We start from the raw sequence: 27,584 nt of genomic DNA, 5'->3' as shown, positions 1-27,584 counted from the left end.
AACTTAAATTATAGTGTAAATTTAGGACAAAATTAATAGTTGTTTTTTACTCTCAACAATCTTGCCTTACGGGCTATTTTTAAGGCGTATGTTTCATGAATCATTTCTATCTTACTAAGATTTAGTCTTAAGTTTAAGGGACAATTCTAAGAAAATGTCATAATTCCAGGAATTTCCTAAAATTTCATCACTAGGAGCAACTTTTAAGCTCCTAGAGAGTAGATGTTCCATGGACCAAACACATCAATACTGACATTGATGAATGAGCAATCTGGGTTACCTCAGTCAGAAGATAAGTTGGACACTTTTTGCTCTTTCAGCCTTCCTTTAAGCTTTTTACAGATCACACAATGATATATCACACTTGACACTAGTCTTTTGCTTCCAATTATCCATAGTCCAGCTGATTGAAGAACACCTTCTGTAAAATGTCTACCCTGGCTCATAAAAGAGTCTAACAAGTAGAATAGTGATGTGATTTTTTTTTTAATGATGATAGGGTGTTTCTCCTCCCAACAAGCTTCAGCTGATGATGAACATACTCCAACATTCATCCAAAAAGGGGTTCAACTGTCTCATGATACTACACTTGGGCACCACTTATATTCTTGTAAGGCACATTACAAAGTGAAAAGCTTCTTTTTAGAGTCGGAGGCTGCCTGAGCCCCCATTAACTACCTGGACTATATTTACATCAATTAACATCAACTGTTATACTGAACACACAGTATGAATGCCGTTCAATTCTTGCTATCCATTATTACCCAGATAAGGATGGGTTTCCTGTTGAGTCTGGTTCCACTCAAGGTTTCTTCCTATTGCCATCTCAGGGGGTTTTTCCTTGCCACTGTCGCCCTCGGCTTGCTCATCAGGGACTAACTTAATGGGCATGGGGTGAAGTGGCGTAGCTGGGATACATGAAACGTGGGGTTGACTCACCACATTGTAGAGGGCAGCCGGAGCTTGACGGCGCATGGGTTGACAATCTTGGTGACGGTGAAGGGCCCAATGTATCGGGCAGAGAGTTTACGAGAGGCGGCCTTTAGGTGGATTTCTCGGCTTGGTCCTTATATTTTTTGTTGACTTGCAATAAGGTCTTCCTAGCTTGCAGCCACATCTATTTGCAGCGTTGGATAAAGGCTTGGGCAGACGGAACATTGACCTCCACTTCCTGAGATGGTAACGGCAGTGGCTGATACCCTAAGCAGCACTGGAAAGGAGACAGGCCAGTTGATGACGAGACCTGGGAGTTGTGGACGTATTCTACCCAGGGCAAAAACTTGCTCCATGAAGTAGCGTCCTGGGAGGTCATGCATCTTAGGGCAACCTCAAGGGACTGGTTCTTCCTCTCAGTCTGACCATTTGATTGGGGATCAAACCCTGACGACCAGAATTCCAGAATTAAGAGGTAAACTGTGGGCCCCGATCCGAGACAATGTCTCTTAGGAGGCCATGCAGCTTAAAGACGTTGTAACTTTTTAACAATGATAATGACCATGAATAGCTTCCGGCATTCTTCATCATTAATACGTAGGGTTTACATAATAAAGACAACGAATGATGGTTGCATTGTCCACCAATAAATATAGACATTTTAATGTGGACACAATGCCAACGCATCCTTTATCATTAATAAGTAATTTTTAGCTCTGGGTCAGAGTTGTTTAGAATCTTTAATGATTCGGGTTAATTTGATTAATTGAATCAAAATTTATAACGTACACTATATTGATTACCCGTCCAGCGTTTAGCACAATTTAGTGTATCTTACCAGTTCTGGTTATCACATGGCCAACGGCTATAACTCAAAATCTAGTATTTAGCAATTTATGAGCAAGGTAACATGATCTGGGCAAATGTTTAGACTTTAAAATACATGACCAAGACAACAGTACTTTATAAAGAAACGAGAATTTATTTGACTAATCTACGATACATGAAACTACACTACTTAAACGCACGCACACACACACACACACACACACACACAAACAGTTTGGCAAGTGAAAATAGTACTGTTTACTAGATCAACGAAAGTCATAAAAGCAGAGTCTTGGGTTTAATCTTTCGGTTTAGTTATGAAACGAGCACCAACTTCAGCAAGGTATGCAGCATTGTTTGTTTACTTGCGTTATGTTTTGTTTTCATCCGTGGGTTCGCCTCCAGCGAAGGGAATCACGGCGTTGCTGATTGGTTGGTGCGCTGTTGTAGAGATGACGTCAGTCGGGAAAGCCCTTCGGTGAGGCGTTGGTTGCCTGGTTACCGATGGCTGCGCTCTGGAACTTCTCCTGAGGTTTCCTTCGTTGCGGGACTTTGGACTTCTGGCATAAAGTCTCGTTGAGAGTTCTTGAATAGTGGATGACGCCAGCAGCGGGAGGGCAGGAGCCCAAGCTGCTTGGAAGATGTTGTAGGTTGCAGTTGTGATGATATCTTCTCTTCTTTTTCTCCCTGTGGACTTCCTGAGGGTTTTTGTCCCTTTGGGGGTCAGTCCGTCCCACAGGTGATTCATCCAATCGAATGTGATTGCAGGGCTTAGCCACGCCTTACGTGGTTCCTCCTTCCGTGCATAAATTAGCCAGATGTTTCAGCTGTCACGTGTGACCCATCAGTTTGGAGTTTTTAATACTTTATAAAAAGTAATTTTGCGTGAGCCCTGTTCATGATACCAATTACCTATGTTCACCAACATTCTTGAAATAAAGCCAGCTTGAGATTGAAATATTACATATCTTACCCACTCATTCCTTCCTTTATCTAATAAAAAGGTTTGTAAATGCTGATTACACCTTTAAAGTTATGCAGAATAATCAAACATATACACAGGAATAAAAGGAACTGAGTAAATATATGTAAATACGTTTTGCTCTACTGACACACTTTAAAGATGTTTAAAATAGTGTCCATGCCGTATGCCTTTTTTCATGGAAAGGCATGTCTTCCGGAGGTCAAGAGAGTGTCCAGGTGTGATGAGGCCTCTTCCTCCCCAGCTCGGGGTGGAGCTGTAAAACTGTCTTCTTTGTTTACCGGATCGCCGATTTACACCCTCGGTTTCGGGGTCTACTTCAAAGCATCTGGCCTTGTGGAGTTTCTTAGTTTTACAGACGTCCCCCTTAAGATAGCAAACCAGATGAGGTTATCAGGATGGTGCCATGCATGCTGGAAGAGGGTGTTCAGGAATGTGATCCATTGACTGTTCTCTCTATGGGAGCCCTGTTATTCGCTACATATCCCCCTTTTGCTCGGTGGGGTGCGGTCGCGAACGTCAGCGGGAAGTAGAAACAAAGAGAGAGAGAACGGGCACACACAAGACACAAACAACACCTCCATAACCAACTGAATCAAGGTGCATAACCTAGTTACCTCGTATGGTCCGGTTAAGAACACTTAAAACAACATGCTTTTTGGCCAGGCTTTATCCCGAATCTGGTTGTTTCGATTGACTGACAACGATTTACTTTCACTTTGGGTGGAAAGAGTCAACCTAATTTTTGGGAGCTGTACTTAAGCTTGGATAATTTTTTGATCAAAGAAAGAGAACACGCAGGGGAAAAAAAATAGACAAACACAAAGAGAAAGGGCCACAAGGACACAAATTGGTTGAGGAAACTAAACTAGTGTCGCATGTGTGGAGCAACTCCTCTCTACTAGAGGTTGGGCCTAGCAGTGCAGACAGAGGAGGGTGATTAGGTGTTTGTTTACAAAAGTGAATAAAATATATGTATGTACCTTTCTAGAAGGACCGATGTATGTTACTGTGGTGAAAGGTATAAGACAGTTGATCTGTGTCGGTGATCTGTTCTTCCCCCCTTTTCAGTTTGGAACAACTATTTAATCATCCTTCTCATCAGTTCTTAAAAGTCTTGACATTGGTGATGTCTTCAGCTCATTTGTGGCTTGGGCTAGATTAGCTTAGACTTTTGACGAGTTTCTTCGTCGAATCATTGTTCTGATTTAAGGTCAGCAAATTCTTTGATGAGAGCTTCCTGGAGCAGATGGTAGTCAGTCTTTGGGTGAGCTGCACACTTTGGTAGCTGCACACTTTGGTAGCTGCACACTTTAGGGCTGGATGTTGTTCGAAGCCAGAGTTTACCTTGGTCAGTGATGTGGAGTCACTTTTCTAGATGGAGATCACTTTTCATACATAAGTCTGGAAATCTTGGCTGCCTGGCAGATGTGGCATAAATTTATCAAGGTGCCTGGCGAGTTGGTCAAGGTCTGCGTCATGCAATGCTCTGTGGCTGGAGGAAGCAGGTTCCCGGTGTTCTGCCATGAGGTAGGGTTCTTTGGAGGGAGCTGGGGGATGCGTCGCCCCGCCCGTCACTTCTTCCACTACGTCTCGGTCCAAGAACAGGGGACCTGGTCCTGCTCAACAGGGGTAAGATGCGTGCACGTCGTTACCTTGACGGATCGTGGCACCATTCACAGGCGGGCTTGAGTTCCTCAGTGACGCTCTAGGACTCTTCTTTGCTATGGTCCAGCTGTCGCATGAGGTAGCTGATCTCGTTCCTTGCTTGTCCAGGTGAGTTTTGAGGGCTTTAATTCTGCTATTTTTCTCCGTGGGGTTAGACGTGGCCTTTCCTAGTAGCTCTTCTGCATACTGCAGCCTGTCGGAGAGATCAGCGTAGTTTGCCTTGCCTTGTTCACTTTTACGTGTAGTAGTTTCTAGAATTTCTTGCAGCACAGTGATTTCCACTTTGTCCTGCTCTACCTCGTCACCCCTTTTTCCGTCGCTCCTGAGCTTCCAGTTTCAGTTGCTTGATGCGTTGTTGCGCACGCCAGTTCCTGCTGTAGATAGACGGCGTGCCCGTTGCTCAGCTTGAGGGCGACAATGAGTGTGTGACGTAAGGAGCCGGTGATGTTGGACAGTTCATTGGGACTGTAGCACTGACTTGGGTCTTGTCTCATACGGCTCGTTAAGTTGTCGTCTAGCTGGTCTGGCGTCTGGTACTTTAGTGTTTCGGCAGCCTTAGGTAGGAAGCTGTCGGTTGCAACACTTGGCCATGTCTTCAGATCTTTTCAGCGACTGACAGGTCTGTGGTGCGAGACATGTTTTAATGGGGTTCTAGAACCACGACTGACACAGACGTGAGAGAAAGAAACAAAATAGAAAAACAAGAGAGACAAAAACAACAAACACAGCAAACAGATGTGTAAGTGGGGGCTACTGCTGAGTGTGGTTCTCTGTGACTGTGGTCCTCCGGTGGGCGTGCTACTAACTGGGAGTTTCTGTGGGAAGAGCTAGTGAACACATAGTTAGCACAGCTAGACAACAGGTGCAAAGAAAAAGAACAACAAACAAAGCAAAGGATAGAGTAGTAATGGTAATATTCTACTTTCCTATAAGAGGAGGTTCCTTTTTTGTGTAAAGAAAGGTTAGAGCTAATGTTAAGCTGAGGAAAAACAAACAGAAACCGCATTTCTGTGGAAGAATAAGTTCAATACCAAATTTTGTTTTTTTCCTCCCCCTTTTGTTTTTATTAAGTTTGATTTGGAAGGGTGCTCCTAAGTAAAGGGGTTTCAAGATGGGGATTTCTCAGTATGTGATTGTTATTTAAGATTTCCTCTAGGCGAAAGAAACAATAACAATGACAGTATTGGTTAACTCAGCATTAGGGTTGGCAACCATACACAGATTGAAACACTTTTCAATGCATCTTCAAACTGTTATGGACGGTTTCCTAGTTGACCTGCTTTAACCTTGACTAGGTAGGATCCCAGCACGAAAAGGGAAGGTACGGTGAGAGTCGGGCGCCTTTGAACCAAGAATTCACGCTTTAACAATATGTAATGTTTCTACCGTTCTCTGCTTTTGTGACTTTCACAGGTACAATCCTAGAATAGCAGCAGTAGTCAAACCAGGAGAAAAACTGAGTTAAAGAGAAAAAGAAAGTGTGGGGTTCCCTACGAATGTGAGGACACTTAACAGGGTTGACCAAGTTAGTTAAAACTGGGTGACAAAAGACCTGGTGGATAATGCGAAAACTTTCAAATTTGAATTTTAAATTATGAATTATAGCTAATTATTGAGCATTAATTAGCACCAGAATTGGTAGGAGCAATTTGTTATTAACTCCATTGATCGTCTATCATTAAATTAAAAGAGACCCGACTTCTAATTTATTACTTAATTTTGAAGAATTTCAAACTAATAATAATAGTTGATGATCAATTTTGAAAGATGTTTATCATCAAAATCATATAAGTAGTTACAGTTACAGTGTACGATGAACACCGAATCTGTAATAATTTATGAAATTGAATTTAAGTTTTAGATTAAAACAATTAGACAATGATCAACATTCCAGGATGTCATCAAAATCAATGAAAGTAATTTTGCTTAATCCATTAAGTATAGGTAAAGTAATCAAGAGGGGGTCAGAAGAGGAAAAGGAAAAAGACCCACTGGTGTGAGTTAAAGTTGTGTGTAAAGAGGTTAGGTCACTAACAACTTTCGAACTGTGCATTCACAACTGAAAGATGCTACGTGCTAACCGCTAGCCTTAAATGCTACTAGCACAGATGCTACATGCACACAGGCTACAATGTAAACGCGCTAGGTTTGCTAACTGACGTAGCTCATGCTAGGCTTTGTTTACAACTGGTATTAAATAGCGCGGGCGGACGGTTATCCTGGAAGAGGTTGTTGAGAGTTTTCGGGTCACAGTCGTCGCTATGGTTACATACACTTAAACGAGCATGCTAGTTCAACAGTTATGGGTGGTCCGTGGAAACGGCAGCGCCTTTAACAATGAACAACCAAAAAACACTAGTTAGCTCTTTATAGCTGCACGACCTCAACTTCACTCGTTAGAGTGGGGCACACAACTTAGTTGTTACTACATTTAACACAACAATGTTGCTGAGATCTCGGTGGATCTCAGCCCTTTGTCAGACAAACATACCGACATTAAACACATGAACAAACGTGTCTTTTGACCGCACATTTTACTTTAACGAGATTAACATTCTCCCATGCAACGCATTTGCCACTCTCTCTGAGCACCGCGTTTAGTTCACTAGTTTAAGCATGAACTGCAGTTTACTTTAACGTATAGCTGAGTTTGAAAATGGAATACGCAATTCCCGCTCGCTATGAAGGCCTTTAAAAGATTAGAGGAACATCGCTCCAATCAATATTTATCGCAATGAAGGAAGATTTCTTCGTTCCAACAGGCGATGTTGATACTATTAAAATGTACAGCAAAGAGGTTTCTTCGTCTTAAGTGCACAAGTTTAATATAATAAACTGCAGTTTACTTTAACCATTACCTGTGACTTAATGTTATGCAAAGAGCGGCTGTTAACGTACAATACTGAAGGTGGTTTTAAACCATTCAATCAAAAGAGTAAGTTCGGGTTGCATTTCATTAATTCACACAGTGGTGTGCTGCAAAACAAGTACATAAACAGTATCGCAAAACTCTGTTTCTCTGCCTCTAATCTATTTTTGGACAATAGAAGAGATACAGTAAACGGTCTTGGTTTTATGGATTTTTAAGCCAAACAATGCCGGCATTCTCCACCATAATATATGTAGCGTTTTAACAATGATAATGACCATGAATAGCTTCCGGCATTCTTCATCATTAATACGTAGGGTTTACATAATAAAGACAACGAATGACGGTTGCATTGTCCACCAATAAATATAGACATTTTAATGTGGACACAATTCCAACGCATCCTTTATAATTAATAAGTAATTTTTAGCTCTGGGTCAGAGTTGTATCGAATCTTTAATGATTCGGGTTAATTTGATTAATTGAATAAAAATTTATAACGTACACTATATTGACTACCCGTCCAGCGTTTAGCACAATTTAGTGTATCTTACCAGTTCTGGTTATCACATGGCCAACGGCTATAACTCAAAATCTAGTATTTAGCAATTTATGAGCAAGGTAACACAGCAAGGATCTGGGCAAATGTTTAGACTTTAAAATACATGACCAAGACAACAGTACTTACGAGAAACGAGAATTTATTTGACTAATCTACGATACATGAAACTACACTACTTGAACGCACGCACACACACACACACACACACACACACACACACAGACATACACACAAACAGCTTGGCAAGTGAAAATTAATAAAGTTATTTTAGTACTGTTTACTAGATCAACGAAAGTCACAAGAGCAGAGTCTTGGGTTCAATCTTACGGTTTAGTTATGAAACGAGCACCAACTTCAGCAAGGTATGCAGCATTGTTTGTTTACTTGCGTTATGTTTCGTTCTCATCTGTGGGTTCGCCTCCAGCGAAGGGAATCACGGCGTTGCTGATTGGTTGGTGCGCTGTTGTAGAGATGACGTCAGTCGGGAAAGCCCTTCGGTGAGGCGTTGGTTGCCTGGTTACCGATGGCTGCACTCTGGAACTTCTCCTGAGGTTTCCTTCTTTGCGGGACTTTGGAGTTCTGGCATGAAGTCTCGTTGAGAGTTCTTGAAGAGCGGATGACGCCAGCAGCGGCGGCACAGCGCCCGCAAGGGCGGGAGCTCGAGCTGCTTGGAAGATGTTGTAGGTTGCAGTTGTGATGATCTCTTCTTTTTCTCCCTGTGGACTTCCTGAGGGTTTTTGTCCCTTTGGGGGTCAGTCTGTCCCACAGGTGATTCATCCAATCGAATGTGATTGCAGGGCTTAGCCACGCCTTACGTGGTTCCTCCTTCCGTGCATAAATTAGCCAGATGTTTCGGCTGTCACGTGTGACCCATCCGGTTGGAGTTTTTAATACTTTATAAAAAGTAATTTTGCATAAGCTCTGTTTATGATACCAATTACCCATGTTCACCAACATTCTTGAAATAAAGTTAGCTTGAGATTGACACCAAACATTACATATCTTACCCACTCATTCCTTCCTTTATCTAATAAAAAGGTTTGTCAATGCTGATTACACCTTTAAAGTTATGCAGAATAATCAATCATATACACAGGAATAAAAGGAACTGAGTAAATATATGTAAATAAGTTTTGCTCTACTGGCACACTTTAAAGATGTTTAAAATAGTGTCCATGCCGTATGCCTTTGTTCATGGAAAGGCATGTCTTCCGGAGGTCAAGAGAGTGTCCAGGTGTGATGAGGCCTCTTCCTCCCCAGCTTGGGGTGGAGCTGTAAAACTGTCTTCTTTGTTTACCGGATCGCCGATTTACACCCTCGGTTTCGGGGTCTACTTCAAAGCATCTGGCCTTGTGGAGTTTCTTAGTTTTACAGACGTCCCCCTTAAGATAGCAAACCAGATAAGGTTATCAGGATCGTGCCATGCATGCAGTTGATGGATCAGTCAATGGATCAGAGGGTCTTGATCCATTGACTGTTCTCTCTATGGGAGCCCTGTTATTCGCTACACGTGATTGACCATGAGTTCGGCGGTCTCCTTGGCGGAGGGCAGTTGTGGCAAGTGAATGAAGTGATCCAGTTAGATGGGGGTAGCCCCGTGACGAAGTCCAAGGCGATGTGGAACCATAGACGGTGTGGGATAGGCAGAGGCCTGAGGAGGCCCACCGGGGCTGTGTTGGTGTGTTCGGATCTTACACAAACGTCACATGCTGCAACAGAGCTGGAGACATTCTCCTTAAGTGTGGGCCACCAAAATCTCTGCTGGGTTTGCGCCAATGTGCTGGTTATGCCAGGGTGACAGGAGAGTTTAGAGCTGTGTGCCCATCCCAGGACCTGGGAAGGCAGGGAGAGAGGGACGAAGAGGCGTTTTGGGAGAACGTTGCTAGGCCCAGGCTCGTGGGTCAGGGCTTGCTTCACCTTGGTCATGGCGGCGGTGAGCAAGGAGATAGGAGGCAAGGAGATCCGTCCCCTCTAACCAATGTCTCCACTCCTCCAGAGCAAGCTTAATGGCCAAAAGCTCATGATCGCCGATGCTATAGTTTCTTTCAGCGGGTGTTAGACGGTGTGAGAAGAAGGAGTAGGGGTGTAGTTTGTTATCGTGTGGCGCACTCTGGGACAGGACGCCCCCTACCCCCATGCTGGAGGCGCCGACCCCCAAGATGAACTGGCATGATGGTCTGGGATGGTTAGGATTGGGGCGGATGTGAACCGTTGCTCATGTTCCGTAAAGGCCTTCTCTGCCTCCGGGTCCCAGTGAAAGTTGCTCTTGGAAGAGGTGAGAGTCGTTAAGGGGGCAGCTATGAAGCTGTAGCCCCAGATGAAGCGGCGGTAGAAGTTGGTGAAGCTCAGGAATCTCTGGAGTTCCTGTCGTGAGGTGGAAGTGGGCCACATGCCTTTGGGACCAATAACGAACCCGAGGAATGTGGTGGTCATGGAGTGAAACTCGCATTCCTCGGCCTTGACAAACAGGTTGTTTTCTAGTAGCCTCTGAAGCACCTGTCAGACGTAGTGCTGGTGTTCCTCCAGGTCCCGGAAGAAGATCAAGATGTCATCAAGGTAACCAAATACAAAGAAGTTGAGGAAGTTCTTGAGAACTTTGTTAATAAGGGCCTGGAAGACTGTGGGGGCATTGGTCAGGCCAAAGGGGACCGACAGGTATTCATAATGTCCCGTTGGGGTGTTGAACACGCCTCTTGTTTAACCTTCCCAAGTTCTCCCACACCACCCCACTCCTCCGCTCCCTGCACTGGCTTCCTGTAGCTGCCCGCATCAAATTTAAAACACTGATGCTTGCCTACAAAGCTAAAAATGGCCCAGCACCCACGTACCTCTCTGCGCTAATTACACCATGCACTGCATCACGTTCCCTCCGATCCTCCAGCACTGCTCGCCTCATCCCACCATCTCTTAGGGATCGAGGGTGGCATTCATCCAGGCTTTTTTCTGTTCTGGCACCTAGGTGGTAGAATGAACTTCCTCTAGATGTCCGTACAGCAGAGTCTTTGACTATCTTTAAACGACGACTCAAGACGCATCTGTTTCTCCAGTACTTGGACTAACCCCCCTCCCCCCCCCCCCCCCCCCCAAAAAAAAAACTCTTCCCAGTTGTGTTGGACTAACGGCACTTAGTTATTAACCTAGTTAACCCAGTGTAAGTATGTATCCAATGATGTAAACATTAAAGCACTTTTTGTAAGTCGCTCTGGATAAGAGCCGTCTTTCATTCGTCTCCCTCCCGAATGCGGACGAGGTGATATGCATTACGTAAATCCAGCTTGGTGAATATCTTGGCTCTGCGAAGAGGTGGCGTGACATTTACTGAAGACCTCCTTGAGGTCATGGTATTCTGAGGGGACGTGGGTGAGGTCTGGTGGTTCCCTGCAAGGGCAGGCCTGAGGCAAGGTGTGGCTGCAGCTCGTAAGCAGGTCATGGAACATTATGGGCTCCAGACCAAAATCGAGTTCCTCTCCCAATCTATCTGTGGGTTGTGACGGATTAGCCAGGGCAGGACCAGAACTATCGTAGCGTAAGGTTGCCTGAGATCCTGAGACTAACGAGAGGGGTTCTGTGGGTGATAGATGGGAGCGGGCTCCCGTCGAGGGCCTGAACCCTGAGGTAAGTCTCCAAAGGCAGTGCAGGGATACCCAGAGCCTTGGCGTTAATAAGTTTGTGGTCTGATCCTAAGTCAACTAGTGCCTGTACCACGTTGGTGCGCTGTTCGAAAACAGGGAGCAGGCAGCGTTGGTCTGGGAGCCTTCTTGGAGTCACGCCCTCTAGTGCTCCCAGCTCCTTTTGCTGGACAGTTCTTGAGTTGGTGAACCGATTTCCCGCAGTAAAAACAAGCCCCTTCCACTGGACGTCGTCATCTCTCGTTTTGTCCAGTTGCATGGGTTCATCCTGGGTGTCGGCTCGTGAAGAAGAGGGTCGAGGGGAAAATCTTGGTGGAGGACCCAGGAGTCCCTGGAGAGACGAAGGTAGCTCTTGGGAGACCAGCTCATCTTTGAGTGCCTCAGTTAGGCCTTCCAAGAACACATCACACAAGGCTTGGTCGTTTTACTTGCTATAGAGCGCCAGGTCTGAAATTCGATAGCGTAGTCGTAGGCCGAGTGCGTGCCTTGTTTAAGTCTCAGCAGCTTACGTCCAGCCTCTCTTCCATGACATGAACGGTCAAACGCCCTTTTCATCTCCTGGGCGAAGCTCTCATAATTAGAGCAGCAAGGGTCATGGGCATCCCAGAGTGCAGTATCCATTCCTGGGCTCGTCCTGTGAGAAGTTTAATGACATATGCCACTTTGAAGCGTTCAGTGGTGAAAGTGGAGGACTGGAGCTCGAAGATCAGTGAGCACTGGGAGAGAAAGGAGTCTTTGGAGCTGGCTTGTGACGTTGGCGAGCGACTTCTTAGAAGTGAGCAGTGTTGTGGAAAAATACTCAGAGTCAGACTTTGCTTACAGAAGATTACGACCTTTATTATCATGCAATAACGGCCGAAGCTGCACCATGGACACACCTGAATCTCTGGTCCATTTTCACCATTATATATGCAGGGCTCGCTGTACATCCCTTCAACATCTGTTTCCCATTAGGGGCCTTCTTTAGCTCACAATGAAGGTGCCCCAATGTAAAACTCTGGTTTCCTATGCACGCGCACACAGAGAAGCCTATGTCTCAGCTTTGCACGCACATCCCCGATTATATACAGATATTGTACCTTCTACCCCCCAAAAGTAATAAAATCAAATAAAATTAAAAGAAAATTTCTCCCATAGCAGCTCCTGCTGATGTGCTCCGAGCAGAGTGCTCTGGCTTTCCAGTGCTTCTCTCATGCGGTCAAAATCCGCTGGATCCATGTTGTGGCTGGATTATTTTTGTCACGGGGTGGAGCGGGACATGATGGATCCAAACGCAGAAGATGACAGCAGACAGAGGGTCAAGGAGCGGAAGTGGAGTCGGAACCAAAAGTCAGGCGGGGAAGCGTCAGAGCAAAAACGTAAGGCATGAGGCATAGTCAAAGGGGAGAGCGTAGATTCGAGAACCGGGAGATCAAAGAGCAAGGTGTTTAATCCAAAAACTTAGACGAGGAGGCGAAAAACCAGAAATGGAAGCGTGAGGTCAAAACCAGGAGATCAAAGAACGAGGCCAACTAATCCGAGACGAGAAACCAAAAGCGAAAACGAGAAACAAAGCGAGCTTGGCATCATGAAATCCAAAGAGAAAATTAACGCGAGAAAATAGAGGTATGAAAACACACAATAATCCAGCGATTAATTTCAATTCAACATTTTAATGGTTAGTAATTGGTGCCTGGGCGTATATATACCGATGTCGCCATTAAGACTGCACGTGTTTTCCCACGAAATGCCGCAATTTAGCGCGTAGCGCGCTGCAACTTGCCGGAGGCATAATTTGGGAATTTAAAATAAATGTTTTGTGCTTCACTGAACATCCGCCAGATGGTGCATGGAAGGACTTAATGAATGCTGAAGCAAACATGAATTTTATTTTGTTTTACAACAAATATTTCATAATGAACATGTTAATATGTGCTTTATTTTATTTTCATAATGATGAAATGATATGCCCAAATTCATGCTTTAAAAGTTATTTTTATATAGTTTTTGTAATGTCCTAACAGGGACAAAATAATAAAAGACATGGCAATGCCTCGGTTTAAATGGTATTGAAATTAATTTAATTTCCTGATAGTACGCTATCTAATAGTATTAACGAATGTCAACATATCTTATTTAAAACGTTAAATATTGGCAAAGGGAATTGGCAGAATTGAGGGGTTTAAAACTATTTAACAAGACCGATCAGACATCTTTGCCTAAAATGTATTTCACCAGTAAAACATAGAATAAATAGAAATAAAATGTTTAATGGTACCAAACAAAACAGACTTCATAATTACTTTGAGTGTAATTCACAAATTTACTAAATATATTATGTTTTTATGTGTTTGTATGTGAATATATTATAGAAGTATGTGTTTGTGCGTGCGTCTCATATGTAACATTCATATAAAATGCAATTCATGATAAGTGGATGTTGTTAAAGTATTTGTGGATATGTATGTAATGATGCGGTTCATGCAAGGGGCAGAGCCGCGCATAAACTGTTCAGAACGGGCCGGGTCGCGATACCACGACACTCCTTGTGATCATTCAGTCGCACCGGTAAAAGGTGTCAGGGCAAAAGACAAAGCACGCTGAAGAAGACACAGGCAAAGCCCAAGCCTCTGTCTGTCTAAGACACTGGCGAGAGAGTGAGGGAGAGCGACACACATCAGCTTAGCGAGCACTCTCGGGTTAAAGTGCACAAAGCACAAACTCTCTTTTCCTATAAATGCTCGGTAAGGGCATACAGTACGTCCCAAGAGCATCTTTAGTTTTTAGTTTTAGTTTCCAGAATCATGTCCGTTCTCACGTAGACGGGGGAGCTCTGGTTATTTTTATATTTTAAATTGTGTGTGTGTGTGTGTGTGTGTGTGTGTGTGTGTGTGTGTCCGTCCGCGCGCGCGTCTTATATACAATATATATATATATATATATATATATATATATATATATATATATATATTCCAGGGTGGCCTTTTATTGTGGGCAGTATAAGGTACACCTGTGCACTACTGATGATGTCAGATCAGCATCTTGATGTGGCACAACTGTGAGGTGGGATGGATTATCTCAGCAAAGCAGAAGTGCTTACTATCACACATTTAGACTGATTTGTGAACAATGTTTGAGAAAAATGGTAATATTGTGTATCTGGAATGAATTTTAGATCTTTAAGTCCATCTCATGAAAAATCGGAGCAGAAACAAAGGTGTTGCGTTTATATTTTGGTTGAGTGTAGAATATAGCAGACAGTATATGGCAAATATGAGTATGTAATAAGAATGTGATTGTGAATTTATGACTGAAAATATGAGCACATCACCCCTATCTTATTCACATTGCATTGGCTTCCTGTGACATTTCGCATCGATTTTAAAATACTACTCTTGACGTATAAAGCATTAAATGGCAGCGGTCTTACAATCCGCCACGCCTACTTCGATCAAAGGATGCAGGCTGCTTGTCAGTACAGTGTATTAATAAAACTACAGCAGGGGGCAGAGCTTTTTCTTACAAAGCCCCAAAGTTATGGAATAGTCTTCCAAGTAGTGTTCGGGACTCAGACACAGTCTCAGTGTTTAAGTCCAGGCTAAAAACCTATTTATTTAGCCAAGCATTTTTATAAATAGATTAGCCTTAGGTAAAGGAGCAGATCTGGGGGACTCATGGATGTAGAGTATTAGGTGAACTGGTAAGTTTGGATACTGTCTTCCCCACTCTCATTGATCACTCAGGTTTGTTGACGGTGAGGTGATTGGTTGCCTTACATCTCTGGAAGCCCTCATGTTTGTGTTTCCTTCTGGCTCTCTCTTTTTAGTTATGCTGTCATAGTTAGTCCTGCCGGAGTCTCTGCTTGCACTCTGCACTAAATATACATTCACTTTTTACATTATTCGACTGTGACCATACCTAACTGTTATTTCTCCATCTCTGCTCTCTCCTCTCTCTCTCCCTCTCTCCTTTTTCCTCTACCTATCTCTCTGTCGAGCTATACATGTCGCTCCTGAGCTGCCAGTGATCCAGACCCCCTCTGCCCGCTGGACCTCTCTTACTCATCCTGGAATCCTGCTTCTGGTTGGAGATCTCATCACATGGATGCCCCCGTGGGGTCTGCCTGATATGCGTGTGGGGACTGGGGTTGGTTCCACTTTTCCATGAAGGTGGTCCTGTCCTCGACTGATGCAGACAGCTGTTTCCTTTCAAAGGCTACACTCGATGCTGCATGAAAACGCTATGGGAACATCTTGTCATGTTGCCGGTTGTGAAGCATGTGTGTACCAAACACACCAAATTTTTGGCTTTTATTTGGCTTTTATAGCCTCGGTCAGGTGACATCATCTGATAGGACGCACCTGCAGGTTATAAATAGGAGTGAACCGGAAACATTCCTCAGATTCTTGTCTTTACCTAGTTGTGAGCGTGTAGTGTCCAACCAGCAAAATAAGTGTTTAACTCATCGATAATGGCAGAGTTTAAACGAGATGTCCCTCCGTGTGTATATCCATATCGGAGGGCGATCTCTACACTTTATTGCTTCGATTAAGTGCTACGAGCGCGCCTCGCATTCCTGGGGCTTAAACTTGTGGATCTGGCAGAGCAGTAAGAGACGGATTTAAAACTCCTTTCTTTCGCGTTCTCATCGGGTCGGGAAATTCCTCTGTCCGCTCTCAAGCGCGCCCTGGCGCTTCTTGTGAATGGGCAAGGATAAACATCCTCTCTTGCTTCCGCGGAGATGGTAATAGCCTCTGAGCACTTAAAAAAAAAAAAAAATAGATGGCAGGTTCTGTCGGTTGGCCGGGGGCGGAGCCTTAACGACGCTCTCTCCCCTTTTCTTAGCAATCTCCATATGAGTTAACCCTTTCATGGAGTAAGCTGTATTCATCCCGTGTTTTCTTGCCATCAACTTATTTATTTATTTAAATATAGTTGAGGTAGAAGCGCGGAGTTATATGATGACACCCAGATAGAAGAGACGCTTCCAAGCTATCTCTCTTCTGGGACATCATCCTTCCTGAAAAGCTATTACTTCCTTTCAAGCTGTGTAGACTTTTTATCTTCCCTGGAGGGAAAAGCTTTTCAGCCAGCAGGTCAGGTTGGTGCTCCATTGCACACCATGGCGGTTTTGCATGCCTACCAGGCTGACCTGCTGAGAGACTTGAGTACTGGCGGGGCTTTGCAAGGTAAGGCGTATTGGACTTACGCCGGGCCACAGACTTGTCTCTTCGTGCAACAAAGCAGACGGCTCGTGCTATCGGCCGTTTTTTGGCTGCTATGGTCTCCGCGGAGAGGCACTTGTGGTTGAATCTCAGGGGCATTAAGGAGAAGGATCGTGTATTCCTCCTCGATGCCCCATCTCGCCTCCCGGCCTACTTGGCGATGTCGTTAACTCGGTCGCCACTAGGTTCATGAGGCGAAGTTATATAACAAGCCTTCGGGAAATTCCTTCCCCGCCTTGCTCAAGAGTCGGGACTGTCGGCCACCCAGTCTCGACCGGGTCTGACTGTTGCGAGGCGTGAAACACACAAGGAGAGTGTTTTTGAGCTGGGCACCCCCTCGCAAGATTGGGGTGCGTCACGCAATCCGCTTAAAAAGAGGTCAGACTGGCATATTGTCTTCACAAAGAAGCCCTGAGGTTCATGTGCCCAGGACCGTGGGGGGTGGCCCCCCAATGGGGAGAGGCACGCAGAATTCCTTTTAAAGAATGAAGTGTTCTCCCTGGCAACCCCAGGAGGTTGGTGTTCTTGCTCCGCCACCACTGGTGTTTCGGGCAACTCCAGTCTCCAATAAAATGTTAGTTCTTCGGGTTTTTCCTGCCGTGTTTCAGGGTGCCGAACATCTAACATCCCCCCAGTTTAACCAAGCCGCTGAGCTTTGCCCCTTTCAGAGAAACTGGCAGCGTGGAAGCTACTGCCAAGTATATCTCCTTGGGTACTAAGCACTGTACAGAGAAATTACAGGAATTAGTTCTCACATCACCCTCCGCGTTTCAATGGCGTGGTCTCCACTTCCATGAAACCGGAAAGTGTGCAAGAGGAACGGGGGGCTGCGTCCAATTTTTTTTGATTTTGCAGGCTTTACCGCTATCTAAAAATTAATCAGTAAAAATATTGCCACAACACAGGAGGTTCCTAAGGTAGTTTTAGGGGGGCAGAGCTTACCAGTATCGGGTCCTTCCATTTGGTCTAGCTTTTTCACCCGCACATACACAAAATACATGGATGTAGTTCTGGCTCTTACGATTCCAGAGCATCCGTATTGAATTACATGACTGGCTGGCCCAGTCTCAGTAGCTAGCGCTTCGACATCAGCATGTCGTTCTAGCTAATCTTTGTTTCCTAGGATTGAGATCCAATGCCATGAAAGCATGCTCTTTCCTGTTTAGAGGACAACATTTTTGGGTGTCACATGGAATTTGAGCGTAGGTGGGCACAGCTGTCTTCCGCTCATGTTAAATCCATTCTCAACACAGTCAAGGAAATCAAGCTAGACCAGAAAGTGACCATCACTTTCAGAGATCTTAGCTCTCATGGCAGCTGTATCCACAGTGACACCTTTGGACCTTCTGCACATGAGAGCATTTCAGTTGTGGCTAAGAACCAGGGGATTTTACTCTAGGGCCAATCCCCAATAAGGGGGTACCCTTCCTATGTGGTTTAGACCCCGGTTTCTGACTCTGGGTCCCACTCTAAGTTCGTCTTGTCGTCGCAGATGCTAACGACAGACGCTTCCCTCATGGGCTGGGGTGCGGTCTTAGATGACCGTCCAGCCCAAGGGACCTGGAGAGGCCATCTTATTGCACGGCGCATCAATTGCCTCCAAATCATGGCTCTATTTCAGGCCCTAAAGCACTTTCTCCAGCAGTTGAGACTACCATGTCCTAGTGTGCTCGGACTGTGCTCGCGCCGCTAAATTGCTAGCGCACTAAAATTTCATGTAGCGGAGGTGGACCTCTTTGCCTTGCAAGATCAGCAAATGTCCCCTTTACTACTCCTGACTTCCAGCCCCTGCGTCTGGACGCCTTTGCGGTCCCTGAATAGAACCAACTAAGTCAAGCTGGTCTTCCAGCCAGTGTAATTAAGACTAGGGCTGCCTCCCCTCAAATAGAATGTATTTGAAAGTTGGTGCATGACGAAGCAGGTAGACCCAGTCCACTGCCGAATTGTTTCAGTGCTGGAGTTTCTGCAGGAAAAATTTGTCCTCTGGCTTGTGCCCCCTTGTTGAACCACTAGAGTCAGCGCCTCAGGTTTCTGACCCTTAAGATGGTTTTTCTAAATGGTGTTACCTTTCTAAAAGGAGATACCTATTGTTTTTGAAGCCAGTACGTGCTCTTCAGATTTACGTCCACCGCATCAGCCAGTGGTGTAAGTCAGAACAGCTTTTACATGTTTCGGGACCACAAGCTGCGTGAGAGATGCTATTGCCCTCTCCTATGAGGCGCGTGGGCTCACTTCGCCTCTAGGAATCAGGGTTCATTCAACCAGGGGAATCGCCTCATTAAATGAATTAGCAAGAGATATTCCCTTGCAGCAAGTCTGTGACGCGGAGGGTTGGTCCTCTCTTCACACATTTTCCTATTGTTTTGAAGCCTTCTGTCCTCCGCCTTTACAGCTTCGAAGCAGGAAAGACTTCACTTACTTTGTTCAGTATGTGCTCTTCAGATTTACGTCCACCGCATCAGCCAGTGGTGTAAGTCAGAGCAGCTTTTACATGGTCTGGGGCCGCAACGGGGGGTGGCCCCGACTACACTGGGCTATTGCTCCCTCCTATGAGGCGCGTGGGCTCACTTCGCCTCTAGGAATCAGGGCTCATTCAACCAGGGGGATTGCCTCATCCATTGCACTAGCAAGACGTATTCCCCTGCAGCAAGTGTGTGACACGGAGCGTTGTCTTCTCCGCACACATTTATTACATTTATAGTCTGGATGTTTATGCTACTCCGGGCCCACGGGTCCTTGAGTCAGCTACCCAGACATAGTTCTGAGACCTTCTCGGCCTTGTGCGCACACGCTACACAACCTTGGAGTCCAGACACTTGCAGTGCGGGGCGGTTGGTACTTTCGTTCCCATAGCGTTTTTACGCAGCATCGAGTGTAGCCTTTGAAAGAGAACGTCTCAGGTTACTTTGCTGTAACCCTGTTTCCTGAAAAGGCGGGAACGAGATGCTGCGTCCCAATGCCGCACGGCTACAGATGTGGCCATTAAGACTGTGCGTGTTTTCCCGCGGGATGCCGCAATTTAGCGCGCGGCGTGCGGCGACTTGCCGTAAGCAACATTTGGGAATTTAAATAAATGTGTTGTGCTTCACTGAATAATCAGAGTCCTCATCTGTTACATTTTTGAGGACAATAGTTTTTTTTCAGCCTGTCACGGCGTGCGCCCAAATCAATATCGCTCCTCGCTCACTAGTTAGGCGGCCTCCCCTTCAGATATGCGAAGCAGCGGGGCTGCGGAATTAGGCACGAATGGTGAAGAAGAGCTTTCTTTGCTAAAGATCCCGGGCTTCCAATCCAAAAATATTTGGGGTTTGTTGGTTTACAGTGGATTTTACTACGCGGTCTGAGTGAGACGCGCGCACACAACGCGGAAGTGCGGCATGCAAACAGGGCAAATGGAACGCGCCCCAGGGACTTCAAAGATGAGCCAGCGCAAGCAGACGGAGGCAGAAGCTGCTGTCCGCGGATGGCCGTCGTACTCGTATTTTATAGCGCAGGGTGCAAGCCCGAGATCATTGGCATGGATGAGCTATGTCCAGCTCTGTACCAGCATGTCATGTGGGCATTATAAGACTAAAAAGTGGCAGCTGGCACGCCTAAAAATAGACGCAGGTTAATTTTTTTTTATAGTGTAAATTAAAATCCTCCTCTTTAGTGCCTAGTTTTTCCTATTAATCCTATTGTTCTTTTAGTGTCACTGCGTGTGCTTACAATGCCAGACAACATTCAAATGCAAATTATTCACTCTCCCCAAGTGTGAATCAGCTGTTCTCACCTATACATATTAACCTATACGTTCTCACCTAAAGTGTTTAGGTAAAATTCCACCTATACAAGTATGACAAATATGCAAAGAAAAAAAATAGGAAAGGGGAAATACTTTTTCATGGCACTTTACATGTAGTCAGATTGTTCCACTGGGCTGAAACTGTGGCAGGTGGAGTTATAGCACATTTCAAATCACACTAACTATACACTGATATGAATAACTTTGAATGATGAATGCTACGTTAATATGATCTCGGGCTTGCTCCACATTATAAAAGCACGGCGTGGAGTTTAGTCCGTGATCAGGGAAGTACGTGATGTGGTGGAGAATAGGCAGTGGCGGTTCTACACTGAATTGACTCCCTCCCGTCAGCGCCACTTCTAACCAACCAAACCCCCTGCCTGACGTCTGCTCGGTCTTGTTAATTTGTTTTAAAACCCCCAATTCTGCGAATTCCCCCAGCAGCGAAACCGGTTTGATGACTTCAGACCTGTTGTAAAGGTGAGATGGGGGATTACAGTAACTGTGGGTGCGCTTCACCTCGGAGCGCGCTGTCGCGTTGTATTCAATGAATAGACTAAAACAAAAGCATGTTTGCTTCAGCATTGGAAACAATATTGTACTTTATTAAAGATTATACAGTTTTGTATTCTTTGTCCACACACGTGGACATCTTTAAATTTTTAGATATTGATCCTTTCTCGATACAGCGAATTATCTGAGCAAATTAATAATAATTTACACGAATGAAAAGCAGAAAGAAGAGGAAAAGGTTACGCGAAAACAAGAAAAAGCTTTAGAGGTAAATGCTGTAAAATGCTTCAAATGAACAGATTCTGCCTATAACAGGTCAGGGACAGTGAGGCTGGATCCAGCAGTGCACCACATCCCACATCATAATACATGCTGATGATGACCAACACGTCTCCTCTGATCTACCAGAGCCAAGTAAAAAGAATGGCAATCAAACAGAATTAAATTAGTAGCAGCCTTAACTTGTGCTAGTAATTATTATGGTGGTCAATATTAATTGTTAATGTTTAATAAATTAATGTTTCTCAGCATTATTTCATATTAATATTGACTACCATAATAATTAAAATAAGTAACTAGTTTACTAGCGTGAGCTACTGCTGCTACTGATTTTATTTCAGCTCACCTGTTCAGTTTTATTGCCATTCCTTTTAAAATATTGTCTTTATATCAATATATGTGATACTTCAAATAACATGTTTAAATAGCATTGATTTCTGTATTGTGTTATATTTTTATACTAGTAACTGGTGTTGAAAATGTATCTCTACATTAATGAGCCAATGTATTATGGTGTGGGCTGCTGTGGGCCAGGAAGTCCAGGAACACTTTTGGTCCCAGTCCGCCCCTGTAATAACGAATGGAGAAAGCGCAGTCAAAGCCCGGGGATTCAGCCAATGAAATTAAAGCATTTTTGCCGCTTTCCATATAAATATAAAATCGTCCAGACCCTGGCTCGAATCCCGCTCTGGGTAAAAATGTAATAAATGTGAATCCTTTGTTTTACACTTTTTGCTTATGATTATCACTAAATTATAGCAACTGTGAGGTGAGTGCTAATATGTTTCATAGCTTAAGCAAAAAAAAATTCTCAATTGCAAACATGCATTTAGTACTGAAGCATAACTTGATAATGTAATGGCTATATCGTGGCATTTTAGCGCATAACACTAGCATTTTGAGCACTGGCTGGGAATCGAACCCGGGTCTTCTGCATGACAGGCGAATCACCTACCACTGAGCCACCAGTTTCCGTCTGCGCATAAAAACAATAAAACAATACTGGTATGGGCTAACATCATACATCTTTGTAGTCCTTTTGCACAGGCGCGGGTGCGTTACAATAATAATAATAATAATAAATTCGGAGAACCACTACTAATAATAATAATAATTCTGAATGAAAATGAAGAATAAATACATATCAGTTTGAGCTTGACAAGTTTATGAGCTCTGTCGGCTTTTTTCGGCTTCAGTAGACACAGAATACTTTAGACTGAAACACGACTGCCCCTACAGGTATTGAAGGGCATTTTCATAGCTTGCCGCGCGCAGCTGCGGCAAGTCACGGGATCCCTTTTCAGAAAACATGCGTTTTTAAAGGCCAGATCTGTATGCAACCGGACGTCCGTTCAGACAAATTAATCTGAGGAATGTTTCCGGTTCACTCCTATTTATAACCTGCAGGTGCGTCCTATCAGATGACGTCACCTGACCGAGGTTATAAAAGCCAAAAATTTGGCGCGTTTGGTACACACATGCTTCACAACCGGCAACATGACAAGATGTTCCCATAGCGTTTTCACGCAGCATCTCGTTCCTGCCTTTTCAGGGAACAGGGTTACAGCAAAGTAACCCGAGACGTTCTCTGAGGACCTGTGACTTCAGTCGCTCAATAGTTCAGGACTGGAATTTCTCACAGTCTACCTGAGCCTCCAGGAACAAACTGGACTTTAATCTTACACATCTCCTCTTATACTGAACTTCCAGTCTCGCATATTATTATGCACATCAATCCCTGCTATCTGTTTTTACCCAGATGAGGATGGGTTCCCTGTTGAGTCTGGTTCCTCTCAAGGTTTCTTCCTACTACCATCTCAGGGAGTTTTTCCTTGCCACTGTCGCCGTCGTCCTAGGCTTGCTCATCAGGGACGATCATATAATTTTGATTCATACACATTCACATTTCATACAAACTTAATTCTTTGATTGTGTAAAGCTGCTTTGTAATGATGTAAATCGTTAAAAGCGCTATACAAATAAAATTGAATTGAACTGAATGACTGAAATAAAGCTGTTCATCGGCGTGCATGAACCCGTGGCTCGTACTTTCACTTTACAAAAGGCAGCGTTTTTAGCAAAAGGCTGATAAACTCGTGCAATTTATCGATAAAATGCAGACATATTTCACCAGAAAGTCTTCACCTCTCGCAATAATACAAATCAAACATAATACTTCTGTCCATAAATAAAAAGAAATATTTACGCATATATGCAAAATGTATTCCACTTAAACATTACAGATTAAAACAAGGAGAGTACAGTAGACACAAAATTTTTGGCTTATTTAACCTCGGTCAGGTGACGTCATCTGATGAAGTGCACCTGCAGGTTATAAATAGGAGTGAACCCGTCTAATTTCGAGTGCTTGGGAGAAGCTCGCTGCTGCGGCCAGTCGATATGCAGCCGCTCGACCACACGCGTTACTACTTCGAGTAACTCATCATACGCTCTATCGTCACTAGAAGAGCGTTCTGAAGTGCTTTCAGTTTCAATTTCCATCTCCGCAGTTGCGAGAGAGGATGACTCTCCTGTCTATTCACAAGAAGCGCGCTTGAGAAGTGGACGGAAAATTTTCCCGATCCGGCGAGAGCTCGAGAGAAAGGAGGGGAGACTCCATCTCGTGCACATATGCCAAATCTGCGCGTGATCCCCAGGAATCTGCGCTAGCGGAAAAATCCGCCGAAAAAGGGACACTACATAATACGGTATTAGATTTCATTTTATGTCTCTGTCCCTCCGCTGTGTGTATACAGCGGGAGCCACGTCAAACAGCCGCTTCAAGCATGATAGGTCCATGAGAGGACCGTGACAGGACCATGATCGATTCGTGCATGGAATGTGATCCCCCGCGATGACGTAGTTAACGATGCCCCGCCTCATAAACGCCCCCATGCTCTTTCTAAAAAGATGGTTGCAATGCTGTATAATTCCAACAGATGGAGCATTGAGTGCTTCAGTTAACTGCAGTGTCCAAGCAGCCGGTTACTACATTTAATATATATATAACATAACTTATGTCAACATAGTTTCATAAATAGATGATGTGGTAAAAAAGAGGGATAAAAAACGATTCAAAAAACAGATTTAAATCACTCAATACACAACCCATGATGCCTATGCTATTTTTAATTAATTATTAATTAATTAATTAATTAATAAAACTTCTTATTGCAATATTTTTCACGTTGTAGGTACGGAATACAAATGCGGGCTATGTACAGTATTTTACATTACAGTGTATTTTATCTATTTCCGTTTAATACACTGGTAGATAATATTTTGCTGCAAAGTAAAGCTTAAAATTTAACTTCTGCTTGAGTTTGTTTTCGTTATATTTTTGATGTTTTCGCTGATGTTTTTTTTCTCGCTGATAGTCAAAAATTGGCATAACAAATCTAAAAACGCATAATATCTGGAACAAAAATCTGTTCATACGGATCAGTATGTCTTTAGTCATTTAACCAGCATAACGTTCCCCCATTAAAGATCTGATGGGGCATTAATCACTTATTACTACGGTGAATAAATGCGGCAGCAGAGACAGATTAAATCCCCATAAACATTCACACTTGAACACAATACTAACAGAACTAAACAGTTCCAGAGGGTCAGCGCCTGTTATCAGGACAGGGATCACCTACAGGATACTTTACTGCTTATATTGTAATTTACTGCTTATATATTTTTGCCATAGTTTCATTTGGTTTTACGCGATTTCATATTTTATTTGTTTGTGTGTGTACGTGTGTGTGTGAGAGAGAGTGCGTGCGCGAGAGAGGGCTTATATTGTGATTTATCCAAGGTTACTAAAGACTGGCTTACTACTACTAATAAAAATATTTTAATGTAACCCATGGGTCTCAATCACAAAATCAGCCAACGCTGTTAACAGATGAAGAAAAATTATATACTCTGAAACGTTAATTTGAACATTAAAAAAAAAAAAATATATATATATATATATATATATATATATATAACATAAATATAAAAACAATCGACTATTATTGTCAGGGTCAAGTTTGCGGGGCTTCTCAGTCTTTCGTTAATTTTACTACTGACTCGAAACCAATGTGGCTTATTAAAGATGCACTGTTTTATTGGACATGGCTGTTTTGTAATGTTCTGCAAAATAAACCCTGCCTACGGTTCGAATATACTGTGAACGTCTCAAAGTCACGTCTCTAGATCCTTCTGCAGTAATGTTATCGTGGTGTAAATTATTAACGTATTGATGTATTTCACTTGCAGACAAAATAGACCATGTCTAGTAACAAAAGTAATGAATTTGTCACTACTCTTCTCTTATGCAGCACGGCTAAAAAGATAATAAAGATGACACCAATCCTGCCATGATGCTACCCTGCCCATACACAACACTGGCTGGGGAGATGATGGCTAATGTTTTAGGGCATAACACACCTCTGAACGTCTTTTGTCTTGTAAATGATTATCTTCGTTCACCTTCCGCCACACCGCACACACTCCCCACACTGTTGCTATGTCTGTTGGGGCACTTGGTTATACACAGCACTTTAATGTATGAAACACTTACTTCCTGGTTTGTTTTATTTTAAATATTGCTTATTACCTTTTCCCGCAAAATAAACATTAAACATAAACAACATGTTATCATTGTGTAAATTATTAACATATTGGTGTCTTTTAATTAAGGACAAAAACAGACCCTGCGCTTGTGTTTAGGACTGATGCTGAACAGCTGTGTTCATAGGTTTAATTAACGATTTACAAGACAACAGTTAAAGCGTTTGTGGATGAGAGGTGTGTGTGCGCGCGCTCCTGCATTTCTCCGTTGGTTTAACACAAACATTTGTGCACAGACAAGAAAGTCTGAAGTACCCCTCCCCCCACCAAAAACACGCACACAGAACAATTAGCACCATTTCATAGTCAGTATTCTCCACTGAGGTTTCTTACCTTCCACTCCTTTTAAGTTTGTCTTTGCTCTTTTGATGGAGTTCTTAAAACCCCCCAAAAATTTTATACTGAGAAAAAATTATTATGGGCCACATAGTCACAAGCACAAACTAGCACAGATACATATGATCAAGTGTTTAATTGTTGTTTTCATTTGTTTCTATAACCAGTAATAATAATAATAATAATTATTATTATTATTATCATCATTATTATTAGCCCAACTCTTTGACTATTTAAAACAACGTTGGGTCCCATTTTTGCACATTGAAGTTGTTGGTTTAAGTAAATGTATTTTTAAATACACAAACAATCCACCAACAATTAAAACACGCACACATGACTTTAAAAATAAAATTTATTTTTCCAAAACTAGTCAAAGGTAAAACAATAATTTGTATAAAACAGGTGAAAACATGTTTAATTTTTGCTTAAAGGTTATTAAAATACCCGGATAACACCAGCTGCTTATCAGTCTCTATCTGTTTTTTTTATATTAAAATATCATTTTTTAAAAATATTAAAGATGGAACTGTTTAATTCTTTGTTTCCCCCCTAAAGTATCAGACGTTTTGCAATTTTATGTACAGAATATACAGTAGACCTGACCAAACATCATTCTAAAGCTGTTGCACTGTGACGTCATCCCTCCTACAGCTCCCTCAACAGCTTGTTCAGACTCCTCCAGTATCTCCAAAAGGCCAGCTGTCACCTGTCTGACCCCCCAATCCTCCACAGCAGAGCTCTGATTAAAGACAACAGGAGAATTTAGTGAAGACAAAGATAAATAAACTTTACAGAATATCTAGTTGTAATAAATATAAAAGATATTAGTAACCCTACACCACAGAGTATGTAAAATACTGTTTTGGGGAATTCTGGAATGTAAATAAACTGCCTGTGCTAACTTTAACCAGTGAACTTTGTTAGCGCTAACCCCGGTCTGTTTGTAGTATCGTCTGCATTAAATTAACTGAGAATTTACTTAATGCGCTTTTCATTTAAATAAGTTAAGCGATATAACACTCGTATATATTAGTTCATCTCTGAGGCCAAACTATAACTTCCCGAGTACTGAAGCCCCCCACACCTCCCCACACTCCTTAACTAATAAACACTTCAGAGTTTTTATTCAGCTCGGTAACTAAGCGCTCGCGCTACCGCGCAAAGTCACAGCCAAATTGAGAAAAATATAAACTCGGTTATGAGCGTTTAGCTCGCTATCTCCTGTACATCTATCCTCAGCTTGTGTCCTTCATGAACTGCATCAGATTATATTCACAGAAATAACCTGGAGATTAACTCTTACCCAAAGAATAAATAAATGCTGAATTTATCCAGACAACACGCGGTCAGATTCTAAAGGCATTTTTATAGAGCACAAACAGT

At 43.3% G+C, this 27,584-nt stretch overlaps 1 protein-coding gene and 1 pseudogene across 1 annotated transcript in view; both read right to left on the bottom strand.

The window, feature by feature from the left end:
* Positions 1–4,451: 4,451 nt before the first annotated feature.
* On the bottom strand, positions 4,452–9,768 carry LOC128527652 (uncharacterized; annotated as a pseudogene).
* Positions 9,769–11,358: 1,590 nt separating this feature from the next.
* LOC128527651 (uncharacterized) overlaps positions 11,359–27,584 on the bottom strand; it is a gene marked incomplete at its 5' end in the record, with an annotated part of 33,451 nt that continues 17,225 nt past the window's right edge. Inside the window, one exon of the mRNA XM_053500114.1 lies at positions 11,359–11,861. Within this exon, the coding sequence (XP_053356089.1) occupies positions 11,359–11,861 (503 nt within the window). The remainder of the gene's footprint in view (positions 11,862–27,584) is intronic.

This window comes from Clarias gariepinus, chromosome 7 (genome assembly GCF_024256425.1).
Source record: "Clarias gariepinus isolate MV-2021 ecotype Netherlands chromosome 7, CGAR_prim_01v2, whole genome shotgun sequence".
NCBI classification, from domain to species: Eukaryota; Metazoa; Chordata; class Actinopteri; order Siluriformes; family Clariidae; genus Clarias; species Clarias gariepinus.
This window is presented reverse-complemented; position numbering and strand designations above follow the sequence as displayed.